Below are 25,195 nucleotides of genomic sequence, written 5' to 3'. Positions count from 1 at the left end.
TATTATAGGGCATATGCATTGTGCCCACAAAATTATTTTGTTTTGCTTTCCCCTACTTGCATAAGTATTTGCATGAACCAGAAATTCTACTATTCTTCTGAAATCTTTTAAGACAGAAATGGAAGGTCCTTATAAGCATGTAATGTGGAATTTCAGACAAGCCCCAACAGAAGTCCCATCCTGGCCATTCTCTGTGTCACAGTATGCTGAGGAGTTAGAGGATAGCTCAGTAGTGGGACACTTGTCTTTGTGTGTGTTTAAATTATGATTTATTCACTTTGTATCCCCCTCCCAATTCCATCTTCCTCCTCTCTTCTTCTTCTATGCCCCTACCCCAGTCCACTGATAGGGGAGGTCCTCCCCCCTTCCATCTGACCCTAGCCTATCAGGACCCATCAGGACTGGCTGCTTTGTCTTCCTCTGGTCAGCCAGTCCCTGTTCCCCTTACTGGGGTACCCACCTGGAAACTCAGTTCAGTTCCAAACACCAACTAATCAAGAGTTCTTTAATGAAGCTTTTGATTCCTAAGAACTACGACCACTGGACTAGTTATAATCACATATGCACTTCTCTCTGCTAAACCATCTTGTTGGCTGCCAAATTTGGGGGATAAGATTTGCAATATTGTGCCTATTACACCTATTTTTGACTGAAGTAGAAATTCTTATCACTAAGCCTGATGGCTTGAGCTTGATTTGGATAGCCCACCTGATGGAAGGAGAGAAGCAGCTCCCATAAGTTGTCCTCTTACTGATTTGATGTCAAATTACATAAATTTTATTGTTTTAAAAATCAGTAACCAAGACTGTAGAGATAGCTAAGCAGGACTTGTTACTCTTGGGAATGACCCAGATTCAGCTTCCAGAACCCACATGATACCTCATCACTGTCTGTAACTTGAACCCCCTTTCTGGTCTACGCAGGCTGAAGACACACACATGTGTAGTGGTGGCACACACCTGTCATCCCAGCACTTAGGGAGGCAGGGGCAGGTGGATCTTTTGTGAGTTCGAGGCCAATCTGGTCTACAAAGTGAGCCCAGGGCAGCCACAGCTACACAGGGAAAATCCTGTCTTGAAACTTGAGTCTACACGAGAGCATTTCCTGGACAAGGTCTCCAGAGTTGTAGTCTGAAACTGTAAGATGACACCGAGTGTTGTGAGTAGGGGTCTTCTCCCTGTCAGCATGACCGCATCCCTCACACTGTGGCGGCATTAACCTCCTCTACTGTCCTCCTTCAGGCTCTGGTGTTCTGCTCTTTATTTTCCATGCAAACTTTCTGGGTAAAGAAGTCATTGCTCGGCTCTGCGGACCATGCAGTGTACAAGCTGTAGTTTTAAATGATAAATTTCAACTTCCTGTTTTCCTGGTAAGATTTTCAGCTGTTCATTATTGAAAATTATGGTCAGAAGCTGAGTGACATAATTTATAATTTTTTGTTTAATTTTTAAGTAATAAGTATGCAGGTGCTCTGAGCACCTTGGTATGAAGTGTGGGGGTCAGAGGTCAGTTCCACCATGTGGGTCATCAGGCTTAGCAACAAAAAACTTGATCCACTCAGCCCCAGACAAGGGGTCTTGTTACAGCCCAGCTTATTTCCTCTTGTCTACGTGTGGGCAGTGTGCCCTACCTGGCTGGGTTTGAGGCTGGGAAATTGAGTAGTTATAGCAAACCCATGTAATGCTGTGTATACATGGTAGCCCACCTGTCAGCTGTGCTGTCTGACAGGTGAGCTTAATGAGTCCCAAAATCAACCTTAGACTCCTGTATTTGTTTGCATGTGCCAAGTACACCCCCCACATAGCCACACACAAGTGCACACATACAAAAATGGATCATTCCAGTATATAATGAGGCAGACAGTTCACAGTTATTAAAATTCACATTTATTATAAAAAACCCAAATTTTGTTTTTAAATATTTAATGTTTATTTATCCACTTTAAAAATTATGCTGCAGTCTGAGAATGAAGGCAGGATTAAGTGGTTATGTTTATGCTTGTTAATGCATAAATGAATGCTGTTGTTGGTGTTTTGATTTGGTTGAAGTAAGGCTACTACTATCCAACAAGCTAGAGGAAGTTGACCATCAACCCATGATACTCTTTGGATTTTGGAGACAGGGTTTCTAAAACTCTGTAGCCCTGACTGTCCTGGACTTTGTAGATCCACCTGCCCGTACCTCCCTGAACACTGAGATTACAGGCGTGTGCCACTGCACTGGCCAACCCTTCATACTTTTACCAGAAAGCACATCATCACTCCTTTTTGCCACTTCTGGAATTCTCTAAGGCTTAAATTAAGCATTGTATTGAATGTAGCCATATTTCTGTGCTTGGTGCTATACTGGGTATCACCACGCAGCCTCAGGTAGCCTAGAACTAAGTGCAGATATGCAAGGCCTTGAACTTGCATTGATCCTCCAACTCTGCCTCCCAAAACAAACTTGTTGAGGGCCTGGGAGATAATGCAGTAAGGACATTTCATGTACAGGTAGACAGATAATACCTGGCTCACCAGACAAGCTGAGCCGTCAGCTCTGGCCTACATAGATCCTATCCTAAAATTCTAGGTCTCCACTGTACATGTCACAGATGTGAGTCTGACTTCATTTTTCTTTCCTCTCTAGGATAGTCACTTTGTCTACTCGTTCAGCCCTGTTGCCGGACCCAATAAGCTGTTTATAAGGTTGACTGAAGCACCCTTTGCCAAGGTGAAAAAAATCTTTGCTTTGTATTTACAGTTACTGCTTCTTAAAAAGAAAAATTGTCTGGAAATGTCTGTGCACATAGTGCAGACAAGTCCTCTGCATGAGGCCTGCTATGGGCACACCTGGCTGAGGGTTGGCCTGAGAGCTTCCTTGCTGAGCCCTGGCCTCACCTTCACTGCAGCCTTACACTGCTACTGCGTGGCTGGGCCTAAGCAGGCAAGATCTCTCCATATTAAGCAGCTGCACTAATGTAGTAACAAATAGCCCAAACCTAATGCTCTGACAAGGTGGGAGCTGTACGTACTGACCCCTCACTTCTCTCCCTTAGGTGAAATTGCTAATAGGTGCATACAGAGTGCAGCTGAACTGACCAAAGGACTGAGACCAGGCCTCTTTCTGCTGGATTCCCAAGTCCAAGTCTGTAGCACTTTCGAATTCTGGCACACAAATGTTCCTATGTAGTTCTATCTGTAAACTTGCAATGTAAGACTGTTGCCTGTTAAAGTACAACAGGGCTTTATGTTTATAGTCTTCATGTATGTATCTGTGCCATTGTTCAGAATGTTCTGCATAGTTTATTTCCACAATGTGGAACACTATATATGAGAACTATCTAGAAATTAAAAAATCTGAATTTGAAATTTTCTACTATTCTTTCTGAGTCGTGTCTTTGGAAAACAAAAAAGAAAACATTCGGGCTAGGTCATGGTGGCTCCTGCTTGTAACTCTATAGGCATAGCTCTAGAGGCTGTTTAGCATGACTGTTGTGCGGTCAAAACATGAGCCCTTTCCACACACAGCAAGAAATCAGATATAGTAAGTATTTACTATACACTATACAAATGTGCATGCATTTGATGTTCTGAAAGGTGGTACAGCATTTCCTGGTCATCCTGTGAAAGGGTGAGTCACTTTTATCCCTAGCACCTAGGGTGATGATACTTGGAATTAACATGTAGGGTGACTACACTGCTAAGATTGAGAAGTGCTTGTTCTGTGCCTAAGAGGAGGCAGGAGGACCAGAGGCAAAAGGGCACCTGGCTACACGATGAGTTAGAAACTTACCTGGAAGGCCTGTTCCAATATAACAAAGCTGGAATTCTTCCCCGTAGAAATTTCTCCTGTGGACTCTAAGGCATTATCATTGCTCATAAGCATTAATTGCAACGCAAGGTTTTCTGGTCTGAAATTTCTGTTTTTCTCGAACATGCTGTGACCTGCAAGAGACAAATCTTTCATTGGTAAATAGAAATACATGTACACACACAGGCATTTTGTTCTCAGTTTTAGACTCTTTCTACACGGCCTCAAACCTGCAGTCCTGCCTCGGGATCGAGAGTAGAGTAATTTTTAAGAGGCTTCAGGAACAAGCCTCCAATAAACAGTCAATACATTTTTACCTCTTCAGGTGCTCTCTAATGCGGTGGCTGTCTTGGGACTCACTGTGTAGATGAGACTTTCCTCAAACAAGGTTTCGTCAATATCCTAGGCTGGTCTGGAAATGTCATATAACACAGGCTGTCCTTGAACTCACAGCAGTGCCACTGCATCAGCCCACTGAATGAGCACACCCAATAAATGGTAGCAGGGTTCATGTCACATTTGGCATTTTAGTAACTTAACTTGGTTCACATATCTTTCTGGAGATAACCCATTTATTTCTTTTCCATGTTTCCATTTTTTTTTATTAGAAAATAAAATCTTTAACGTCTTACAGACTGTAAAAAATGTGTAGTTTCAGCCAAGATTTGGGACGCAGAGGCAGGCAGATCTCTGAGTTCAAGGCCAGTCTGGACAGCCAGAGGTACAAAGAAAAACCCCATCTTGAAAAACAGCCCCCCTGCACCCCCCCAAAGCCGTACGTAACCTATGTACATTAGATCTATATTTTCACATTTCTGTTTCAAAATGTTATTTGATGAAAAAATTTTACATATAGAGCAATTTGAAATTTTAATCCCAACAAGACTCGACAGTATGTATACACTTAAGCATACTTCAAAAGGCATGAAAATACAAACCATAATCACCCAAAGGCTTGAAAACTTAATGCTGTGCCCACTCTGCTGTCTTCTAGGACAGTATAACACATATTACACTAGTCTAAGGGCCAAGTAGCAGAACCAAACCAAGCGGTCGTAGAGCTGGATAAGAGGGTGCCAGTGAATACCTTAAGAGAGGCAGGTAGCACATGACAGTGTTTCCTGAACTATGTGTGCCTGGCTTCCAGGGTCTTGGTTGGTCTGATGTGTTTAGTTACTGGCCGTCTAGGTCTGTTTACACCTATCCTTGTGTAAACCTGCATAAGACATACCTGATTGGTTGATTAAATGGCCTATACCTGGGCAGAACAGAATGGGGTGGGCACGGCTAAGGTTCAAAGGCGGGGGGGGGGGGAGGACAGGAGAATCACTAGAGACAGGCAGACAGGAAGAGAGGCGGAAGGAGGACGCCACAATGGGAGAAGAAAACCACATGGGTCGAGAGGAAGGACTCCAAAAATGGCGTGAAAAGGTGCAGATAAAAATACAATCAAGTATCTTGGGATTACGGATGGAAAGTAGACCAGACTCGGGGGACTGAGGTGGGTGGCACTGGTGGAGTATCTGCCTGGCCCAAGGTTGTGTGTGTGTGTGTGTGTGTGTGTGTATAAAATCCATCAGTTGTCTGTGATATCAGGTTAAATAATACTGCCGTGATAACCCTAGGGCTGATCACATAGAGCTCAATACTCCCCTCTTAATTACAAGATGCCTGTGTGTCCTGCTTGCAGATGCCTGTGGCAGGTCACTGGCAACACCTCACTACGGGTCCACAGCACCACAGCTGAGACATCTAGAAGAGCACAGGTGTGTAGGACAGAAACACCAGAGTTTTTGCTATGACATTAATTTTAAGAACTTCTGTAAAAATCTTATTTTGTTGGCATAACAAAACAAAATTCATGCTTCTTTTCTAAACAATTGGGAGGAGTATCCCTAACACACATACTTACATTACACAGCATTTTTAATGATGACATTTTCCAAAGGAAACGTAAGTCTAAAAGTCTAAAATCTGGAGCTGAGAGGAGCTCTGAGACCTAGCAGCTGGAGCAGGATGGCCAAGCTTGTAGTTGGACCTGGGCAGTGACCCTGCAAACAGGTGGCTGTCGTCAGACAAAATCCGTTCCTAGAGACTAAGGAAGTGAAAGACAGAGATCCCATGTATGAATATGCTCTTGCAAGAAGACCCCTCCTACAGGCCTCACTAGATCTAGATTCCCCCACACAACACTAAACAGGAGCAGAAGTACTGAGGCGTGCTTTTCCGTGTGGCAATGGGAAGGTCATGGCCCTATTTGCTCTGGCTAAGTCTGACGTCTGGACACATTCTGGTAACCACACGGACATAGCACTTTATCCCAAGGTCAAGGCTAGAGAGGATTTTTGAGTGGCAGCTCAACAGAATGCTGGAGAGAGCCAATATTGTTGCTATCAAAATGAAAGCTTTCAAGTACTGAGAATGTGGGGATGTTTCAGCCAAGGCTTCCAAGCGCTCTGTGGATTACCCAGCCTGGAGCATAAAACACCATCCTTCTCACAGAGCACAGTACACACATTGCCTCTTGGACACAGGTAGCATTGTAAAGTTTTAGCTCAAACTCTGAACTGTCCAGTGCCAAAACATTGGGCCTGGTAGCTCATTCCTTTACTCCCAGACTGGTTTCAAGAGCTCTAGGCTCTTGATGGTTTAAGAGCTAGGACTCCACAGCGAGACACTGTCTTAAACAACAACCAGAAGAGAAAAGGAAACACTGGGACTCTGGCCATGGTGTACTTCCGTGGCAGGACACATGCATGTGCTAAGCTGGGCGCAAAGCCACAGGACCACCAGACATGGCAGAGGCCTGCAGGACTCACTGGCTGAGGCAAAGGGTTACAATCAGATGGTGGCTCTGGTAAGAGACTGGCCACTCTTCCGGAAAGCCCGGGTTTGATTCCCAGCACCAACATCTGGCGCACAACTGCCTATAACTCTAGTTCCAGGGAATCCAGAGCTTTCTTCTGTTGTCTGTAGGCACTGGGCACACATGTAGGGCACAGACATACATGGAGCAAAACATTAACAGCCACAGAACGGAAGAGAAATGTCCACGACCAGTCAGAACTACCCAGTGAGTTACACAGTAAGACTAACCGCACCAGCACTGGGACTAGTACCCATGTCAGCACAATCCAGAGGGTTCAGAATTGCAAGAAGAGGGAGCTCGCTTCTGCACAGACTCCAAATAACCCACTGCAGAAGCACGTGCCAGCATTCCTGGTGTGTTTGTTCTGTGTTAGACCAGCAGTTCCATGTTGCCTTCACAACCTAGGAACAGAAAAAAATCAGACTCCAGTAAGATACCATCTTGTGCCTACTTTTATTTTTATTCAGAGGGTAATTTCTCTGATCCAACATTATTCCCAGTTTCCTCATTGAGCAATGGCTCAATGAAGATTCAGATTAATTTCCTACCATGGCACTTAACACTATAAGCCCTAAATTCTAGAAGATCTTCAAATCTGTTGGCAAATGAAAATTTACATTTGTGTGTGTGAGCATGTTACAACACAGGTGAATGTGAAAACATTCTCTCCTTCCACATGTCAATTAGAGATCAAACTCTAGGGCCAGGTGCAGCAACAGGTGCGCCACCTTGATGGCCCATTAAAAAAAAAAAAAAAAAAAAAAAAAGGCGGCGGCGGCTTTCCTGGGCTCACAGCTCTGCCTGCCTGTGGGGATTACAGGCATGCACCACCACGATCCAGGGGGGAAAAAAGCCTTTTTAAACCATCACAGTTTTCTTTCACAGATTATTGGTCCCTTGACACAACTTTAAGATGCAGTTATAGAGGCTGAAGAGATGGCTCAGAAGAGCACCAGAAGATGAGCTCCAATCCCAGGAGATCCAATGTCTTCAGGCCTCTAGGTATACATGTGCTTGAACAGTACAATCAGGCAAAAGACCCAACCACGTTTTAAAAATTATTATATATATGTGTGTATATATATAAACCCGTAATTTCTTCTACACAAAACTGTCTACTTATATCTATCTTGCTCCATCAATAGTTTTCCATCTTGGAATACGCTGGGTAATGTTCCACAGAGAGCATGAATGTGACGTTACAATGAGAGATTGGTGTATAGTTTATCTGGTCCTTGCAAAATATGTTGTTATAACATAATGGAAATATTAATAAAGTAGGACACAACAGTAATGTGATAATTGCCACTATCAGATTTAGATTCAGTTTTCCTCTTTTTTGGGGGGTGGGTGGTTTGGGGGCAGGGTTTCTCTGTGTAGTTCTGGCTGTCCTGCAACTCCCTCAGAGATCTGCCAGCATCTGCCTCCCGAGTGCTAGGATTAAAGTATGAATTACTACCTCCTGGCAGGTTCAGGTTTTCATATCTGTTAGGAATACATCACCAGAAAATGCTGGAACTCTTACCTATACTAGTACTGTTTTAAAATGCTGCTTAGGTTTTTAAACCTGATATACTGCCCCAAATTCAACTCTGGATGAAATATTCTTGCAGAAAAAGGCTTACAAATTTCTGCAATTACTCACTGGGGATTCACCGGCCTGTACCTTAATGATTTATAGAAATCACGGTTTTGTTGTAAAACCTTGTATTTTTCGTAAAGTGTGCTATAAATCAAACAAAACGATTGTATTGCCAAAGTGTGGGGAGGGAGGATCTCTGAGCCCACCAAAGATTAAACAAGGACATTTTCATATACTAAGATACACAGTCCCATGCATACTCCTATGATTGCAAGACTATTACAGACATGTTATTCCTAAGAAAGAGCCACGCTCTACCAATGAACCCATTCTCTGGGCCGCTAAGGGGTTCTAGAAAGTGAAACAGCCCTTTCCCACCATGTGTCACATACAACACATTACATAATACACTAAATGGGACAGTAACTCAGGAAGGCTGATACACCCCAATGCTGTGGAGGCTGTTATTCAAATCACATGTGAACAGCAAAAACTCTTTAAGGCAAACACTGAAAAATCCTTGCTAGAAAATAATCTAAATAAAAGGTGACATTTCCTGACGTCTGTAGGTTTTTAGCCAGTACGAATAACTTTCCCAGAGGCAGAGGCAGGCAGATCGCTTTGAGTTGGATGCCAGCCTGGTCTTCAAAGAGAGCACAGGACTGCCAAGGCTATACAGAGAAGCCCTGTCTCTAAAAACTAAAAAAAGAAAAACTTTCCACCAGAAATGTTCCCTACTCAACAACAGTGATCCTTTCCCAAGAAATTCAAGTTTCGAGGGGACTTACTGGCAAATACGACCACAAGAATCTACAGAGAGCAGTACTCACAACCAACTATGGTCTTCTGCATTTGTGACAGACACAGTACAGACAGCCAGAGCAGGAAGAACGGGCTAGGGTCTTTTCTAGGGGAAAACTGATCTTTTCCTTTAATATCTTTTTAAAGATTTATTATATATACAGTGTTCTGCCTGGACACGATCTCATTACAGATGCTCATGAGCTACCACGTGGTTGCTGGGAACTGAACACTGGCCCTCTGGAAGAGCAGTGTCTTAACCATTGAGGCATCTCTCCCAGCACCTCATTTTTTTTCTATTAAAGCTTACAGGGTAATATTTGATGGAATTATCAAAGAAATGTTAGGTTTTTAAATACATAAAATTTAAGAATTTACAACCTGATTTCGTCAAATATATTTTTTTCCAAGATACTGGATTTTATGGCTCCCAGGTTAGCTTTGCACTGTATTACTGAGGATGACCTTGAATTCTGACCTTCCCGCCTCCACCTCCCAAGTGCTGGAATTAGAGGTCTACACCTCCTGGAATGGATAAATAACTTGAAAGAAAAAATGAGTTGGCCCAGCGTGCAGTCCTCAGATTTGAATACAGCAAAATGTTAAAACCATGGAGCCCTAGCACGTGCAGGGCAGCTGAAAGGAAAATGACATCAAGGAGCCTGTGAAGACTCCTCAACCTTGTTTCCACCCTCAGATCTCTACTTTGTGCTTTGGTTACACAGCCCCACCTGGTCTAGAGCTCAGTGTGTAGGCCAGGCCAGTGATATATTTGAGGCACCTTCCCTGTCCCGGCACTAACCCAGGGAGGCGTCAGAGGGAGGCGTCAAGACACCAGGTACAGGGGTGACCCTGGCCTCTCTTAGCCTTGGAGACTGTGCTCCTATTTCCCTCTCAACTAGCTCAGCATCACACTGATCTGTGATCCTCCTGTCTCAGCTTCCAGAGCAGCTAGGACGGCGGGGCTGGGCTGCAATGCTCAGCTCTACCGGGTTTTCCCAAACAAAGCCCAGCATCACGCGTGTAGTTTCAGAAGCATGTCAAAGTGAAGAGGTAGTCCAAGAGAGGAAGCAGAGTGTAACCTAGGTGAGGCTACACCGCAGGGACAGCTTTATTTATTTAGCTAGATAGCTGCACTGTTTTCTTTAAAAGATTTTCAAGTCTAAATTATTGCCAGCTCCAAAGGTCAGCCACTTACTTAATGTACAAACCATGCTGACAAACACGAGAGTGGTTAAGAGCACTCGCTGCTCCTCAAGACCTGGGTTCAGTTCCCAGCACCCACATGGCGGCTGTAGTTCCGGGGATGACACTTCTTCTGGCAACAGGTATGTGTGGGCGCACGTACACATATGCAGGGAAAACTCAAATAACAAAGTCTCTGGAGATATTTTTTCATTAAAAATATTAAATTGGAAAGTATCGAGTAATATTCAAGTTTTCCCTCAGCACTTACTTAAAATAGCACCTTTGCAGATACCATGAAGATCATGCTGTGAAGAAAAGAGCATTTTGCGTTGTTAAACTGCGTGCATTACACACGTCCAAGCGCTGCACTAGCGGAACCTGAACGTTACGTGCACAGTTCACTTCAGTGTGGGGATGGGACAGGTGTTACAGGGCTGCGGTGAGGCAGGTGCTCACCTGCAGGCAGGGCTAACGGCACCTCGCTTGTCCACCCTCGAGTGAACCATGCAACTTTGAGTCAAGGTTTTTTAATGGGACGACGCAGCTATGGTGGCCCTTGTCTGACACCCAGCCATAATGTCGTATGATGAAGTCGGAATGTGTGAACACTTGAGTTACTCAGCCAGTCCTACCATCTTTGCCACTGTCAGTGGGCAACTGGGGAGGACTGAGGGGAAGCAGCTGGGCCTGCTGGCAGAGGACTGCAATCCCGGCTACCTGGGAGGTTGACCTGCCTGGGGACAGAGTGAGCCTCAATGGAAATCACGCGTAATAAAAGCCTACACTTTACTCCATGTCATGATGCAGCTGTCTTCACTGCCTTTCCCAGCTCTGTGCAAAGAGCACCTCCCTTAACTCCACTGTGCTCCCTGCTTCCCACTTCAGTCACAACCACCCCAAAATACATGGTGTAAAGAAATTCCATTCTAATTCTAATGGTCCCAACATCACCCTGAATGAACTGCCCATTCACTAATTCAACAGAAGTGCAGGCAGCACTAAGGTGAGGTCTCCTTATTTACCCTTATTTACCCTTAGCAGAGGGCCAAGAACCATCTAGCAGGTAAGAATCTCTTAGTAATCCAACAGGCAGGGAGCTAGAAGGGATGGGAAAGGGTCACAACCTGATGCCACAGACTGAAACAAGTGCTCTAGGAGAGGCCTGGGCCGCCAGGCCTCAAACACCACACCAAGGCAGCTGCTAAGACCAGAGCAGAGAGCTCAGGAAGAGAGCCTGAGGCTTCTATCACCCCAAAATGTTTCCTTCCTCTTCTTGAAGTGACTGAGGAGCAAAGAGCTCTGGAAGATCTAACAGTTAGCAGTTACCTCATTTCTCACTAGCCAGTGTTTCCTGTCTTATAATTCTGCAAGACTGAGACTGGAGAGATGGCTCAGAAGTTAAGAGCGCTGTCTGTTCTTCCAGAGGTCCTGAGTTCAATTTCCAGCACCCACAATAGTGGCTCAAAACCATCTATACTGGGATCTGGTGCCCTATTCTGGCATGCAGGTGTACATGCAGATAGAACACTCATGTAAAATATTTAAAATTTTTCTGTAGGGCCTGCAACCCACTTCTCTGTAGAGGGATGCAGGTGCGGCTCTTCAGTCCCCTCTAGGCCATCTTGTTATTGGGTTACGTTTTGGGACAGACCCCGTGCAGCCCAGTTTGGTCTCAAGCTCACGACCACTGCCTCTGGCTCCCAGGTGCTAAGGTGTGTGCCACCGCACCAGTCTTCCCTTCACCTTAATGCTATCCATTTCATCTCCAACCCACGCCCTGCCTCCAGTTCTTGGGGCCCTGCTACACTTCTTGCCCTCCGGCATTCCGTTCTGGCCTTCTCCAGAAGTAAGGACCTCTCTAAAGCACAAACTGCCCACCAGCCTATAAAACCAGCACACATATTTACATGTGATTTCACTGACTTTCAGCAGGGGTAGTTGGGGTCTTATTTGGAATCCTACAGCCCATAAACAGTGATTTGGCTTATCAAGTTAATCACCTGGGAGCAAATTAGAAACATCAAAAATAGCTTTTTGTGAGGCAAATGAGCTTTGGAAATGCCTCCACAAGCTTTTAATTTCTACCCCTAAAATATTTACCAATATGTGTAGTCACCTTAGGTACTGCACTGGTTGGGACTACAGGAATTAAAGAACAAAAGTTCCCATCCAGTTAGGGTGGACAGCACAAAAACAGCTTTATGAACCAAATAACCAAGTAACTCGAACACATTCCCACAGCACATGCCCAGATCTGGGAGAACGCAGGGCACATGTAAAGTAGTAACTGCCCAAAAGATCTTGTGAATTTAGAAAATAGCCTATCACGAGGTCTAAAGGAAACAGCCTAAAATACTGAGGAGAATTATTTTGAAGTGTGCACGTGTGTGTAATGAACTGGGCCAAGTGTCCAACCTGCACAGAAACTTACGGTACGTACAGAAGATCAGTGATGACTACCTCTGGACAGTGGTTGGGGGCCAGGAGACAATACGGGCATTAGCTGTTCCATGGCATAATATACCCAACTTAGGAAGTTAGTCTACCTCCAGTTTTCAATGTCCTCATGCTGGCAACTGACCCATCACGGGTAAAACCGCACATTATAAATACCCTGTTCTGAAGCACAACTGTTTTAGGAGACACCACTGGTCTCGGGAGGTCTTCCATGTGTCCCGACATGAGACACAGCCTGGAGCCACCAGGCCACACTTACGTGCATGTATATATAAGGGACAAACATTTTGCTGATGACTTGTCTCATCTTTTCTGCGCCCCCCCCCCCCCCACTTTGGTTTTTCTCAGCCAGGGTTTCCTGGCTGCCCTGGAACTAGCTCTGTAGACCATGCTCACCTCAAACTCGACTGAGAGATCACCTGCCTCTGCCTCCCCAGCTCTGGGATTAAAGGCTTATGATACCGCAGCCTGGCCTGCCTCGCCTTTTCATTATCAAGTTACCTTTTAAATTCTTGCTGTTTAGTTATGTATATGTAAAGAAGTGAGAAAGCAGTTCCCACAGGGGACAAGAGTTGCTGGATCGCCAGGAGCTGGTGTCCTCTGCAAGAGCAGCCAGTGCTCTTACCCACAAAGCCATCCCTCCAGCCTGTTTACTGATGACAATTAGCCAAGATTTTCCCCTAAGCATCAGAATTTTTATGTGGTGCAAACTTTTAAAGGTCACAAGAGCTTTTGATCCTGACATTGATCCTCTATTTTTTTGTTTTGTTTTTCGAGACAAGCTTTCTCTGTCTCGCCTTGGCTGTCCTGGACTCACTTTGTAGAACAGGATGGCCTCAAACTCATCTTGCCTCTGCCTACCTGAGTTCTGGGATTAATGGCCTGTGCCACCACACCCAGCTCATTAAATTCTATCTTGATTTAATAAGCCAAACATCCCTGCCCGATCACACAGACCTCCAACAATTAACCCAAGTCCTAATAACTCAATGATAAACAGTCCATGGGTCTCATGTGTTGCTTGGGCTCCCACCCAGGTCCTTACATGGATTCCCACATGCTCTACCATTGAGCCATACCCCGCGCCAACTGACAGCTCTTGATTACTCTCAAACCTGCACCTCCTTAACGTCTGTCTGTAGTGTGAAGCACTTCAAATGAAAATTTTCCCGACACTTCTGGTTACCTAAAAATCAAATCCAACGTTTTTTACATCCAGTGGTTGGTATGTACCCTGGCATGTGTGTAGAAAAAAAGAGTTGAGTTTTTTAAAATGGTGTCACTAATTGGGCCAGACTGGCTTTGAACTCTTGTCCTACTCTCCAAGTAGCTGGGACTAGAGGCACCAATCACTGCGCAAGACTACCTTGCCAGATGCCCCCTAACGGCTCCTAACAGCAGAGTAAGATCTATCTAGTTTCCTAGTCTGTAGGGATGCCTCCAGCTTCCCAGATGCCAACATATCCTCCAGGGAGCTCCCTGGTCCTATACACATCAAAGCGGACATAGCTGGCTGGAAAATGACACTTGGCATCGGTGCCCGAACGGCAGCATTCTCAGCTGTTACTTTGTAATCAACTCTTTGAGATTTCCTTTCTCCACAGATAGGAGACAGTCTTGGGCTGTTAACCTTCAGGCTCTCCTGAGCCTTTGCTGACCCCTTGTGCACGGCTGGGGTCAGTGTTCTACAGTCCTCGTCAGGGATCTAGAATTTCTGGCAGCAGTCTACCATCTCTCACGCAGGCTGTCTTGGTCTTCAGAACAAACATGTGCTCAATGGAGCTTTTCTTCCGCCTCCCACACCCACTACTGAACCAGGCACTCTGTGACTGCTCCTAGCGGCTCCTTTTTTGACACAGGTTTTGGCCACGTTAACATAGGGGCTCATTCTCCATCAGCCAGCTGCAGCCTGGCACTTAGGTGCAAACCATTCCACCCAGTTTGTCTTCATGCCCAAGCAGAAACAATCCATACGGTTCACAAATATCATAGTCACATCTTAGAACTCACTTTTAAGCCCAATTTTAAAAAAATCATTTATTGACCAAATACTGTATTATCTTTATTGCTTCATCTTGGGTGGCATGAAAGCCATAAAACATTTGTAATTAAGTTTGTACTATACACCAAACATTCCTTGGAACAATGCCTAGAAGCAGAACGTATTAGATTGTGCGATTTTTGGTGGAAAGGAATTCAGGGATGTTTGTTTATGGACTGTAGGTGGGTTTGGGATAGGGCCTCACTGTGTAGCCCTGGCTGGCCTAAAGCTCACTGTGCAGGCCAGGCTGGACTCATCTGCTGGCACAGGCCATATCTAGAAAAGTGATTAATATAGCCTTCACATATAAAGGGAGGGATGCTCAGGACTGTAGCACACCGGCTTCGACTGTAAAACCACACACAGTGGGGGTGGGGGTGGGGGGTTCTACTTGTGGCATCATGACAATGCCCTAAACGTTCAGACTGGAACCTTTTAGATTTCAGACTTTCAGAACATGGTCTGACCTCTGATTCACATCTATGTGCCTTGGAGTCCCAACTACTGGGACCATGCTTGACTCTAAATTATTTTAACAATACAGTAAAATTATCATGAAGGAACCAGAACTCATATTTACTCCTATGCCTATAGCAGTCAGTTGATTTTGTGTTTGTGACTTTGAACTATTGAAGGACAGGCAAAAAAATAAAAAAGAATTAACAATCCCAGTCAAATGGCCTAATTAACATTAATGCCACTAAAAGTCCTTCTATCCCAGAGGGGCAATCCTTGCAGCTGTTGTAGATAAACTTAGCTCAGACCAGAGCAGAGGTCGGCCTGCCAAGGGAGAGCCTAGGTGAGGCAGGAACCAGAGGCAGGGTAACAAAAAGAACCTGGGACACTAGGAAAATAGTGAAAACACTAAATTATATAGAAAAATCTACAAATGTTCCAAATAATACTCCAAAAAGCCAAGAAACAGTCTTTAAAAAAAACCTGTTTCCTTTTCACTTTGTTATAGAAAGATAAGAGTATTTAACTGGTATTTTACTAAATGTAATAAAATAATTTACATATTATGTATTGGCCATATAGAAACAAGTAAGCTTTAGCTGAGTCCATTTATCTGTGTGGAAAAGCACAAAAAAGATATATGACCAGTGTAAAGGGAAGAAAATGTAATACACAAATAATATAACTTGAAAAGTTCCAAGATCCTTTCCAAACACCTTGAGGCACAGCAACCACCTGAGGTGGGAAGGAACAAACCTGCTGTGGACTCTGCAGCGCGCACATGCTAACTTCACCTTAAAGGTGGAACGCAGGCAGAGGGGACCTGGTATAGTTTACAAATGAAGACAAAACAAGTAATGCACACTCCATTAAAAAAAAAAACACACAATCATATAAACTAATTAACATCTCCTTAAAATGTTTAAGATCATTGGAAAAGCTCATTTTTAGCAACTTCAAAAATCTGTGCAATTGCCTAATCAACAAGCTTTAACCCAGGGGACATAGAGGCACAGCTTAGCAGGACATGTGCCTAATATATAAGGCTGGGATTCAATCGACACCACCACCACTGTGTAAATCCTAACCTTTCAAAGGAAGCAAGCACGTGAAAACACCAAGGAAACCTGGTGACCTTTAGGAATGCTCCAAAATACTGTTGGTTGGTTTTTCCAAGACAGGGTCTATGTAGGCTTGGCTGTCCTGGAATTCAGAGATCTGCCTGGCTTCCTTGGGATTAAAGGCCTACCACTGCCTGGCTTCTCCAAAGAATTTTAATAACACACACACACACACACACACACACACACACACACACACACACACATACAATTTGCATGTTGTGCAAGTAGCACCAAATTATGAACTACACACTTTTACACTGAGATTTGTTAAGGTCTGGCCCCCTTCCTGGGGACCTCACGCTGCTCAGGTGAGCTGCAGCCCTCAGCTGTCAACTTTGATGTTTTTAATATCCCAATTTACTCATCCAAACCTGCCTCAGGACCACATCCTGACTAAAATTATCATTGCAATTATCATAATTACCATAATTATGTAATTAGATATCTACGTGTAGAGAATGTTCACCTACAGGGCGCAAATGCAAGACAGCTGCTAGATCGACCCTTCAGATTTGACAAGTTCCTATGAGCCAATCCTTTCCACTTTTCATTTCAATCTTCTCTTCAATGCAGACAAAAGGAAACAAACAGATAACCTTATAAAACCTGGTCAGCTTAGTTTTACGTTAACTCAAATGAAGCGGATACTGTTGGTGGGCCTGGGAAACTTCTAGATCCTTCAGTCTTCATGAGTGGGAATCCAATTCCAAACACCACTGCATTTTGTGGAGCTGACATACAGAACATGCAATGCAATTTTAGGTTTTTTTTCTTCTCCAGAGTGCCAGCCTGGTCATTCATTTCCCAGCCTCAGGGGACAGTGCCTTGGTACTCATCCACTCGGCTTCCCTTTGTCCGCAAGCTTACTCTTTTGCAGCCACCTAAGGAAAACTGTGTAACTCACATTCTTGACTGGCTCTTCTTACTTTGATACTCTAGTACAACGATGTAATGTGTTAAGAATCTTTTTTGATGGGCTTTCTTTCCATATTTCTCTTGCCACCTAGCAGACCTCAGAAATCCTTTGTATTTTCTTTATTGTTACAGGTACAGGCTGAGACAAAAATGTCAGTATTTATTGAATGTGTAAGTATTTATTGAATGAGTACACTATCTGATATTCTCAACATACTTTTATTGGGAATGAAATATCCACTTTTCACTACATAGTTTAGTCAACGTTTTCTTTATGAATTTGAGATTCATACCTCAACTTTCTGAGAGAAAGAATTACAGATGTGTATTTTGACACTTGCCTTAGGAAACTCACTTTTAGATTCAAGTAATATTTTTTTTCTCCAGAAATTTCCCTCAGAAATAAAAGTCATCACTTGGAATCCTGTGAACATCCTCAGACACCAGAACACACCAATGTTCAGGTCCCTGATAAGAATGGGACAGCGGGATTCTGCATAAAACCTACACCACATGCTTCTACCAATTCTAAATCCAAGTTACTGAAAATCTAATTAGATGCTACACAAACATAGGCTATAAGGCACTGCTTAGGGAGTAACATGAAAAACCCTGTGCATAGCTGGAATAATTTTAAGTATTTCCAACTGAAAGTTGACGAAATCCATGAATTTGGAACTTATAAAGGGCAAAGTGCACTGAATGTCAAATGCTGTGTGCAAATACTTTTGAGCACTGATAAACATTAAATGAGACGCAGACACAAGAACTGAACATATATATATATGCTTACAGAGTGTAGAAATGAAAAGGGGATGAAATCCCACTTGAGAAACCTACAAAGCTATCTGGGAGACAGAGGTTCCAAACAGTTCCATCAAATTTGCTAAATTTGAGAATTTACTAAACTGAGAAGACTGTGGGCAAGCCAAAGAAAGCTCCCTAGCTTAAAACACTGCTTCCTCCCAAACAGGGAGCCACTACCTTTGAAAAAGGAAAGGGACGGGGTGTTACTCCTTTGAGAGGAGCGCTCAAGGCTGTGGAGTATAGCTGCTGCCACAGTCTCAGGAGCTAATGGCGCCTTGAGAATACTTTAAAAAGCTATTTATGCACACGCGCGTTTTGCCTGCACATATATGTGCCCCACATGCATGCAGTGTGCATGGAGGCCAGAAGTGTGCTGCATCTCCTGGAAAAGAAAGATGGCTGTGAGCGGCCATGTGGATGGCGCAGCATCCACATCCATGCTCGGAACTGTTGAGCCATCTGTTGAGCCATCTCGCAGCCCCTCAGGACACTGTTATCACACAAAGGCTTTTTTACAATTTTTTTTCCACTGCTAAGCACCGGCTTGCAGGAAAGAAGCAAATGCTCTTCTTTTAAGGCTGTACTTTCACCACTTACCTTTCACACTAGAAGCTCTTGGAATACTCTGCATCTTCCTCTTTCCTAACAACTAAATTCACTTTGTACTATTCCCTTCAGGAACCCGGACAGTTCTTAGTGTGATTAAGTGCCCTAAAACCATGGGTGTGTCTGTGCACCCGAGGTCTCCGCTTCCTAGAACATTCCCATGACGTTCTAAGTTTAGCTACCTAAAGCTAGATACCGACATCATCTGTGTAAATGTGATCTTCCTAGTGCCTTGCCAAATTTCTCAAAAGAAGGTGTTTGTTTCCAGGTTTCACAGCCCTTTATTAGTACTATGCGCACACAGGCACCTGCTCCTGGAAGAGAGGAGAACGTTCAGAAAACAGGCTTCTCCTACCACATGTGCTCTAGGACGAGCAGGCTTGCAGAGCAAGCACCTTTACTACAAATCACTTTCTGTGTCCTTTCTAACTGACATAGTACCACTCTCCATATACTGCTAAGCTTTAAGTCCTAACTACAGAGACCTGAGTTTGCAGTTTTGGTACATTCATTAGTAAAGAGCACATCTGTGCTTGAACTGGTGTCAAACACTTAATAAGAACATGCTAGCAAACAAGTATAAATCACTATATCATAGATACAGTTCCTACTTTCTCAGGGCTGGTACTTTCTTTTCCTTCTTGTGATACTGGGGACTGGCTAGGTGAGCCTAGACTGTCAGGCAAATCCACCACCACCTGCTGGTTTTCTCAGAAACGGGATGTTGTTTATAAACTCCTGTCAGCCTCCAGGTAGCTGAAGATGACTTTGAATTTTGATCTACCTGATTCACTGGTATTGAGATGGGATAAAAATGATTAACATTATACATTTATTCCAGAAAAATTTTGTACGACAAATCCTTTTTCAGAAACTAAACATATGCACCTTTTATGGATATTATCAAGCAGGTTATAAATACAAATAATAACAGTGAAAAGGATACAATGTAACTTACTTCCAGAGAACTGGATATTTCAACTCCTCCCCTGACCTATGGCAAACACCCACTACTTTGCTCAAAGAAACAGATTTTACACAAATTCAAATTTAAATGGACATGTAAACAGCTTTTCTTGTTTCACAGGGCAGGGACAGCAAGTCTTGCTCATGCTCAACAAACACTCAATTACACCCCAGCACTGAAAGTCAACCCTGTATTAGTCACGAGTCTATGCAATGGATTTCTAGAACAAAAATCATAAGGTAAAATTTGATAGGATAGTCACTGTGCTAGACAAGTCCTGTCCAGTCCATGAACATTTCAAGTTTCCAAAAGCAACAGATGAGATTATCTGAATGGTTTTGAGCCCAATATATCATCATTATCACCCCAACAAATAGCTAAAATAAGCTATGTTACATTTTATTGATATTGGGCCTTTCTACATCGAATCAGAATCTCAATTTCCTTCAAAAAAAACTTCTATAATTGAATACGGAAAATGAAGGTATATAAACAGATTTAAATGCATTGTTTAGAACATGACTCAAAGATGGATATTAATTATATTAATTATAGAATTAAAAAAAATCAGTCTCACAGACTCACTAGGTGCAAATACTCCCTCAACAGCATACAAATACCACTGAGGAGTGGAGCTCAAAAAAGCTTCACCTCATGCAGTCACCTTTTCACAACTCATTCTAGCAGTGAGTTCTTTCAAGAACTTTACCTTCTCTCCTATCTGAAGGAGGGTAGCTGCCGCTGCTTCCTCCCTCGCCGAGTCCTTGCATGGTATCTGCACTTGTCAGCTACAACACACAGGCCCCTGGGAGGCACTGGCCCACAGACCCCTCAGGAAGAAGCAGCACACCCAGGCTGCAGGCACAACACAGCAGCTGGAGGTCAGTTCTCAACTGAGAGTTTCAGATATGGCTGAAGTGGTTAACATCCACTTAACGACAGGAGCTGTGACAGGCTAGCCTTCTCTTTCATTAGTCCAATAGTCAAAACAGCTCCCATTATGAGAACCAGTTTCCCACACCTATCAACACTGCACTGAGAGGGCTCAAAGTGTTATGGCTTAACTTACTTCACCTCTATTTTCCTTGTGGCACTACTAAATAAATTAAACACATTTTATTTCAAGGCAGAAATCAAGAATATCAATACATGTCATTTTCTAGAATTATCTAATTTCCTCTGGTTTTTAGAAAACTTCAATGGCTCCAAATAAATCTTGACATATGACCACAGAAAATTAAGTAACAATGTCAATTTCCCAGCTGATTACTATACATAAACCCAAATACAAGAAACAGATGAAATATAATCTAAAGCTTCAATGTCTTAACAGTAAGCAGTTGCTGTTAAGTACACGTGGTGGGGAGGAGAACCATGTTTGGAATCAGAAGATTTCAGTCATCTTCAGGATGGCAAACACTGACATTCACGGCATTTGCTTTTTAAAATGTTGTCTTCAGGAACAATGATACAGCTCTCAGAACACAAGAGCCACAGCTGCTCCCAGAACACCTCCCCATTTTACTCAACTCTTGTGTCTAAAAGGAAAGATCTGACTTTTGGAGAAATCCAACTCATCTTAGTGTCAAAGGACTGCAGCATTTCTTGAATAAAGATAATTACCAACAGATAATTCACAGTTTAATGTGTCAAGGAATTTAGTGCCTGTAATTGGTTAGATTCAGAAAAGGACTTTCTTCTCATGACTCTATATAAAAATAGCTCACTTGGAAACACGTTCATTTGTTAGCCATCTTCATGCAGGCAAGGCTAAGTGTCCTGAGATTCAAGGAGCGTCATTTGATTCTTGGACAGTAAGACAGGGGAAAGTTCCCATTTGGCATTATGTTAGAAAGCTAGAGACACGTGCTGGGCAGTGGTAGCCCACACCTCTAACCCCAGCCTGGTCTACAGAGGTCATTCCAGGACCGCCATGACTGAAAAAAGAAGCCCTGTATGGAAAAACCAAACCAAACCAAACCAGTCCAATCCAACCAACCACCTAGAAAACCCAGGGCTGGAGAGATGGCTCAGTGCTTAGGAACACTGGCTGCTCCTTTATAGGACCTAGGTTCGGGTCCCGAACATGGTAGTTTACTATCATCTGTAACTCCAGTTCCATGGAATCCAATGCCTCCTGAGCACCACAGGCATTAGACATACATGTGGTACAGATATACACTCAAGCCAAACACTCACATACATGATTTTTTTAAAAGGCTAGTAATAAAAGAGCCCAATATTTTAGTTAGGAGAAAAAAAACACACACACACACAAAATACTTCAACAATTTAAACTTCCTGGAGAAAGTTTTAAAACACTGAAATATGCATGCAGAGGGCGATCTTTGGAAGACAAGGGAAGTATCGGGATTTCAAATGAAAACACATAGGTCGCCTCAGTCCATACTGACCTAAGTCAATCCGACAGTGCAATGCTCATAGCAAGTCTTAATTTTTTGTTGATTTATTTTAAAATAGGGTCACCATACCTGGCCAGCCTTAACTTTTGAAACAAACTATTGTCAACCTAATAACTTTGGGTCCTCATTACAAACCAATTAAAAAATTTTAATATACTACATAATTTTGAATTAAATTTAAACATAGAAGTATTTACCTATTATCCTCCTGAATGCTTTGATGGGTACTATTTTCTAACATGACTAATGAAAAATAAGGCTAGGAAACAAAGGTTGTTTGGAATACTTGGAACTATGATTACAAAGTCAATCCATTACTAAGACAGTAAAGCGCTCTCTTTCTAGGCATGTTTACCAGGATATAAGCGGAGACAGAATAGTTTCCCAGTGTCTCTTCACCAGGAACTAAGTCCAAACACAGCAATGTTAGGTTGTTTCATCACTAACAGAGATAGAGGAGAATCAGCAAAGCGAAATTTTAATGAGATCTTCAAAATATACTTAGGTAGGCATGCAGGAGCACATGTGTGTGGAAACAAAGAACTACTTTAGATACTAACCCCTCTCCTCAACCCCAAGACCAGATGACCACCAAGCTCAAGAAATAGACTTGTTGCTACCTCCTTACGAAATATACTTTTCTACATCTCTTCATTTTCATGAAGGTTTGTGAACACACACAAAAAAAGATGCTGAAAAAGTATATATGGTAATCAAGTACGAAGTAATTCAGAAGCACATAACCTTTTTAAAGATTTTATTTATTTTACATATATGAGTGTCCTATCTGCATGTACACCTGCATGCCAGAAGAGGGCACCAGATCTCACTGTAAATGGTTGTGAGCCACCATGTGGTCCCTGGGAATTGGACTCAGGACTTCTGGAAGGGCAGGCAGTGCTCTTACCTCTCCAGCCCCCAGGAGCACATAAGTTGACTTGGGAATAGTCAATACAGCAGTGCCGTATTGCTGTATTCAGGTGTGTATCAGATTGGCAAAGGACAACCTACACTATACTGGGGACATTAAGCTATAACCAAAAAACAAATTGAAAATTTTTACACAGCCCAAAATGCCATTCTACCTCTTTTTAATGGTGCGAGAATCAAATTCAGGAACAGGTGCATGTCCCATGTGCCCTGTCAGCCCTGTACCTGTTCTGGGAAACAGAGCATAACACAATATGCACGTGGGCTCCCTAAACCACTGGCCTCAGTGTCATATGACAACCTGGTAGAAATGTACATTCTTTGCTTCTGGGGTTTTACTGAAAATCAAAAACTGAAGTGTAGACAGCAGAATCTGTGTTTAAGGAGTCACATAGGGGTTCTAAATTATTCTACTATTCTAGAGGCCTGAGAAATACTGGTTTAAAAGGATGGTAATTGCTGCTGTCCGATATAGGACCCTATTTTTCTGTTTTATCTATTTGAAAAGATATTTAGGGGGCTACAGTCGAGATGGAAAATGAATAAATATAAAAAGATGTTTATTTTTAGGGACTGTTTTGTCTGTGCACCGCCTCTGTGGCCTACTACCCACAGAGGCCAGAAGGCACTGGATCTCCTGGAACTGAAGTTACGGCTGCTTATGAACCAAGGTGGGTTCTCCGTACCGGCAGCCAGGACTATTAGTGGCTCAGCCATCTTTCTAGCACCCCTGCACCTAGAAATCCTACTTGGTAAGAAAACATGCAGACAATTATTTCAGCAATCATTTTTATTCTGCTAAGTTGTTGGCCAAAAAATTATAATTTGTAAAATGGTCAAACCCAGATATATATAAAATTTACTAACCAGTTCAAGGAATTAGCAGGTAAAGTAAATTCCAGGCAAATTATTATTACTGCTGACACCAAGAAGGTCAGAAACTATAATGATTACAAAATGATGAGATTCAGTTTAATATTTCACATTCATAAATATACCAGTAACATTTAAATCTAAAAAACTTGCAAAATAATTACCTAATAACTGAAACCACCCAGGAAAAATGAGCTCTAATTACTGACAAAATGCACACAGCACTGTTTTATAGATGTTGTATAAGATTACATAACTTTCAAACCTCAATTATTTACAAAGGCATGAAGAAAATTAAGATGTAACACAGTGAAATACAACAAAATTAATAGGTATAGACTTACACAGCTCTTTTAAAATTAAAAAAGATGCAAAACCTTATTTTGCCTTATTTAGACTGAAGAACATAAAACTACCTGGTAAGGACAAAAGCATGAAATATAACGAATGTGGCTTTTCAAGTTTTGACACTAATGCATTTATGTACTTTACATGATATACTCAATACACAAATAAATGTGGGACTTTGTCTTTCATGAGTCAGAAGAACCTTGAAAAAATTATCAATGCTGAAGTCAACATTATCAAAAACTGCTCATATTCGGCATTTAAGAAATACAAGAAAAGGCCCTATACATTTCCTTACTGACTAAATTTTAAATTATGGGAAAAATTAAAAAGAAATATATTAAGCATGCCTACACTTAATTCTACCCAATTCTACTAATTCTAGTCTTAATTTTGGATCTGTAAATTAAGGCATTTATAGTCTACAAGACAGGATTAAGTGACACTGTAAATATTAAGCAGCCCTTAGTAGTTTTTAATAAGAGGGACCTATCTGTTTTCTTCTGTGTATGAGCGTCCTGCCTGCATGGATGTCAGTGTACCTGTACACCAGGTAGCAGAGGCCAGAAAGGACACTGGGCCCCCTGGAGCTGGAGTTAAAGGCAGTTATGAGCAGTCAGGGGCTGGGAGTCTGAGCCAGGTGCTCTGAGAGTAGCCAGTGCTCTGAGACACTGAGCCATCTCCCCAGCCCCTAGAAAGACACACTGCAATGAACAACTCTGACTTAGCCATCTTTAATTAGCATTGCATCTCTCACATTCTTGCCGTGGGACACAGCAGCAGCAAGTCATGTCCAGCCACACAACAATATATGTGAAGGGATCTGTTTTCAGTGTGTATTTATATCTGAATACTGGGTATACTGAAAATTTCAGTCACTCAGACCTGGAATTAGGTTATTCCTGCTATTCCTAGGGAGAAAAAAATGTGAGAAAACACAGCATTAATCTAACCATGTAAATAAACATTTAACAATGAAGAGGAACTTCTAGACTATTTTTAAATCTAGGCAGTTT

General features: G+C 42.7%; 2 protein-coding genes across 5 annotated transcripts in view; one reads left to right on the top strand and one right to left on the bottom strand.

The window, feature by feature from the left end:
* The window catches only part of Mphosph8 (M-phase phosphoprotein 8), a 31,554-nt gene extending 28,204 nt beyond the window's left edge, over positions 1–3,350 (top strand). The window contains exons 12-14 of one of the 2 annotated variants that reach the window (XM_060391143.1): positions 1,290–1,369; positions 2,629–2,712; positions 3,038–3,350. In XM_060391143.1, coding sequence (XP_060247126.1) covers positions 1,290–1,369; positions 2,629–2,712; positions 3,038–3,079 — 206 coding nt within the window. In that variant the 3' untranslated portion in view covers positions 3,080–3,350. Of the gene's footprint in view, positions 1–1,241; positions 1,370–2,628; positions 2,713–3,037 lie in introns of both variants that reach the window. The other variant, XM_021663823.2, reaches the window with a different exon arrangement.
* Positions 1,871–25,195, bottom strand: part of Pspc1 (paraspeckle component 1) — an 86,443-nt gene continuing 63,118 nt past the window's right edge. The window contains exons 7-9 of one of the 3 annotated variants that reach the window (XR_002477432.2): positions 6,912–7,062; positions 5,705–5,887; positions 1,871–3,926 (exon numbers count right to left, since the gene is read on the bottom strand). Coding sequence is in view for 2 of the 3 variants with exons in the window: in XM_021663825.2 (XP_021519500.1) it covers positions 5,864–5,887; positions 6,889–7,062 (198 nt within the window). In the remaining variant the exon portion in view is untranslated. Of the gene's footprint in view, positions 3,927–5,704; positions 5,888–6,888; positions 7,063–25,195 lie in introns of those variants that run through there. The other 2 variants (XM_021663825.2, XM_060391144.1) reach the window with 2 other exon arrangements.

Source organism: Meriones unguiculatus, chromosome 9 (genome assembly GCF_030254825.1).
Source record: "Meriones unguiculatus strain TT.TT164.6M chromosome 9, Bangor_MerUng_6.1, whole genome shotgun sequence".
NCBI classification, from domain to species: Eukaryota; Metazoa; Chordata; class Mammalia; order Rodentia; family Muridae; genus Meriones; species Meriones unguiculatus.
Note: the sequence above shows the minus strand (reverse complement) of the source record. Positions and strands in the feature narration are given on the sequence as shown.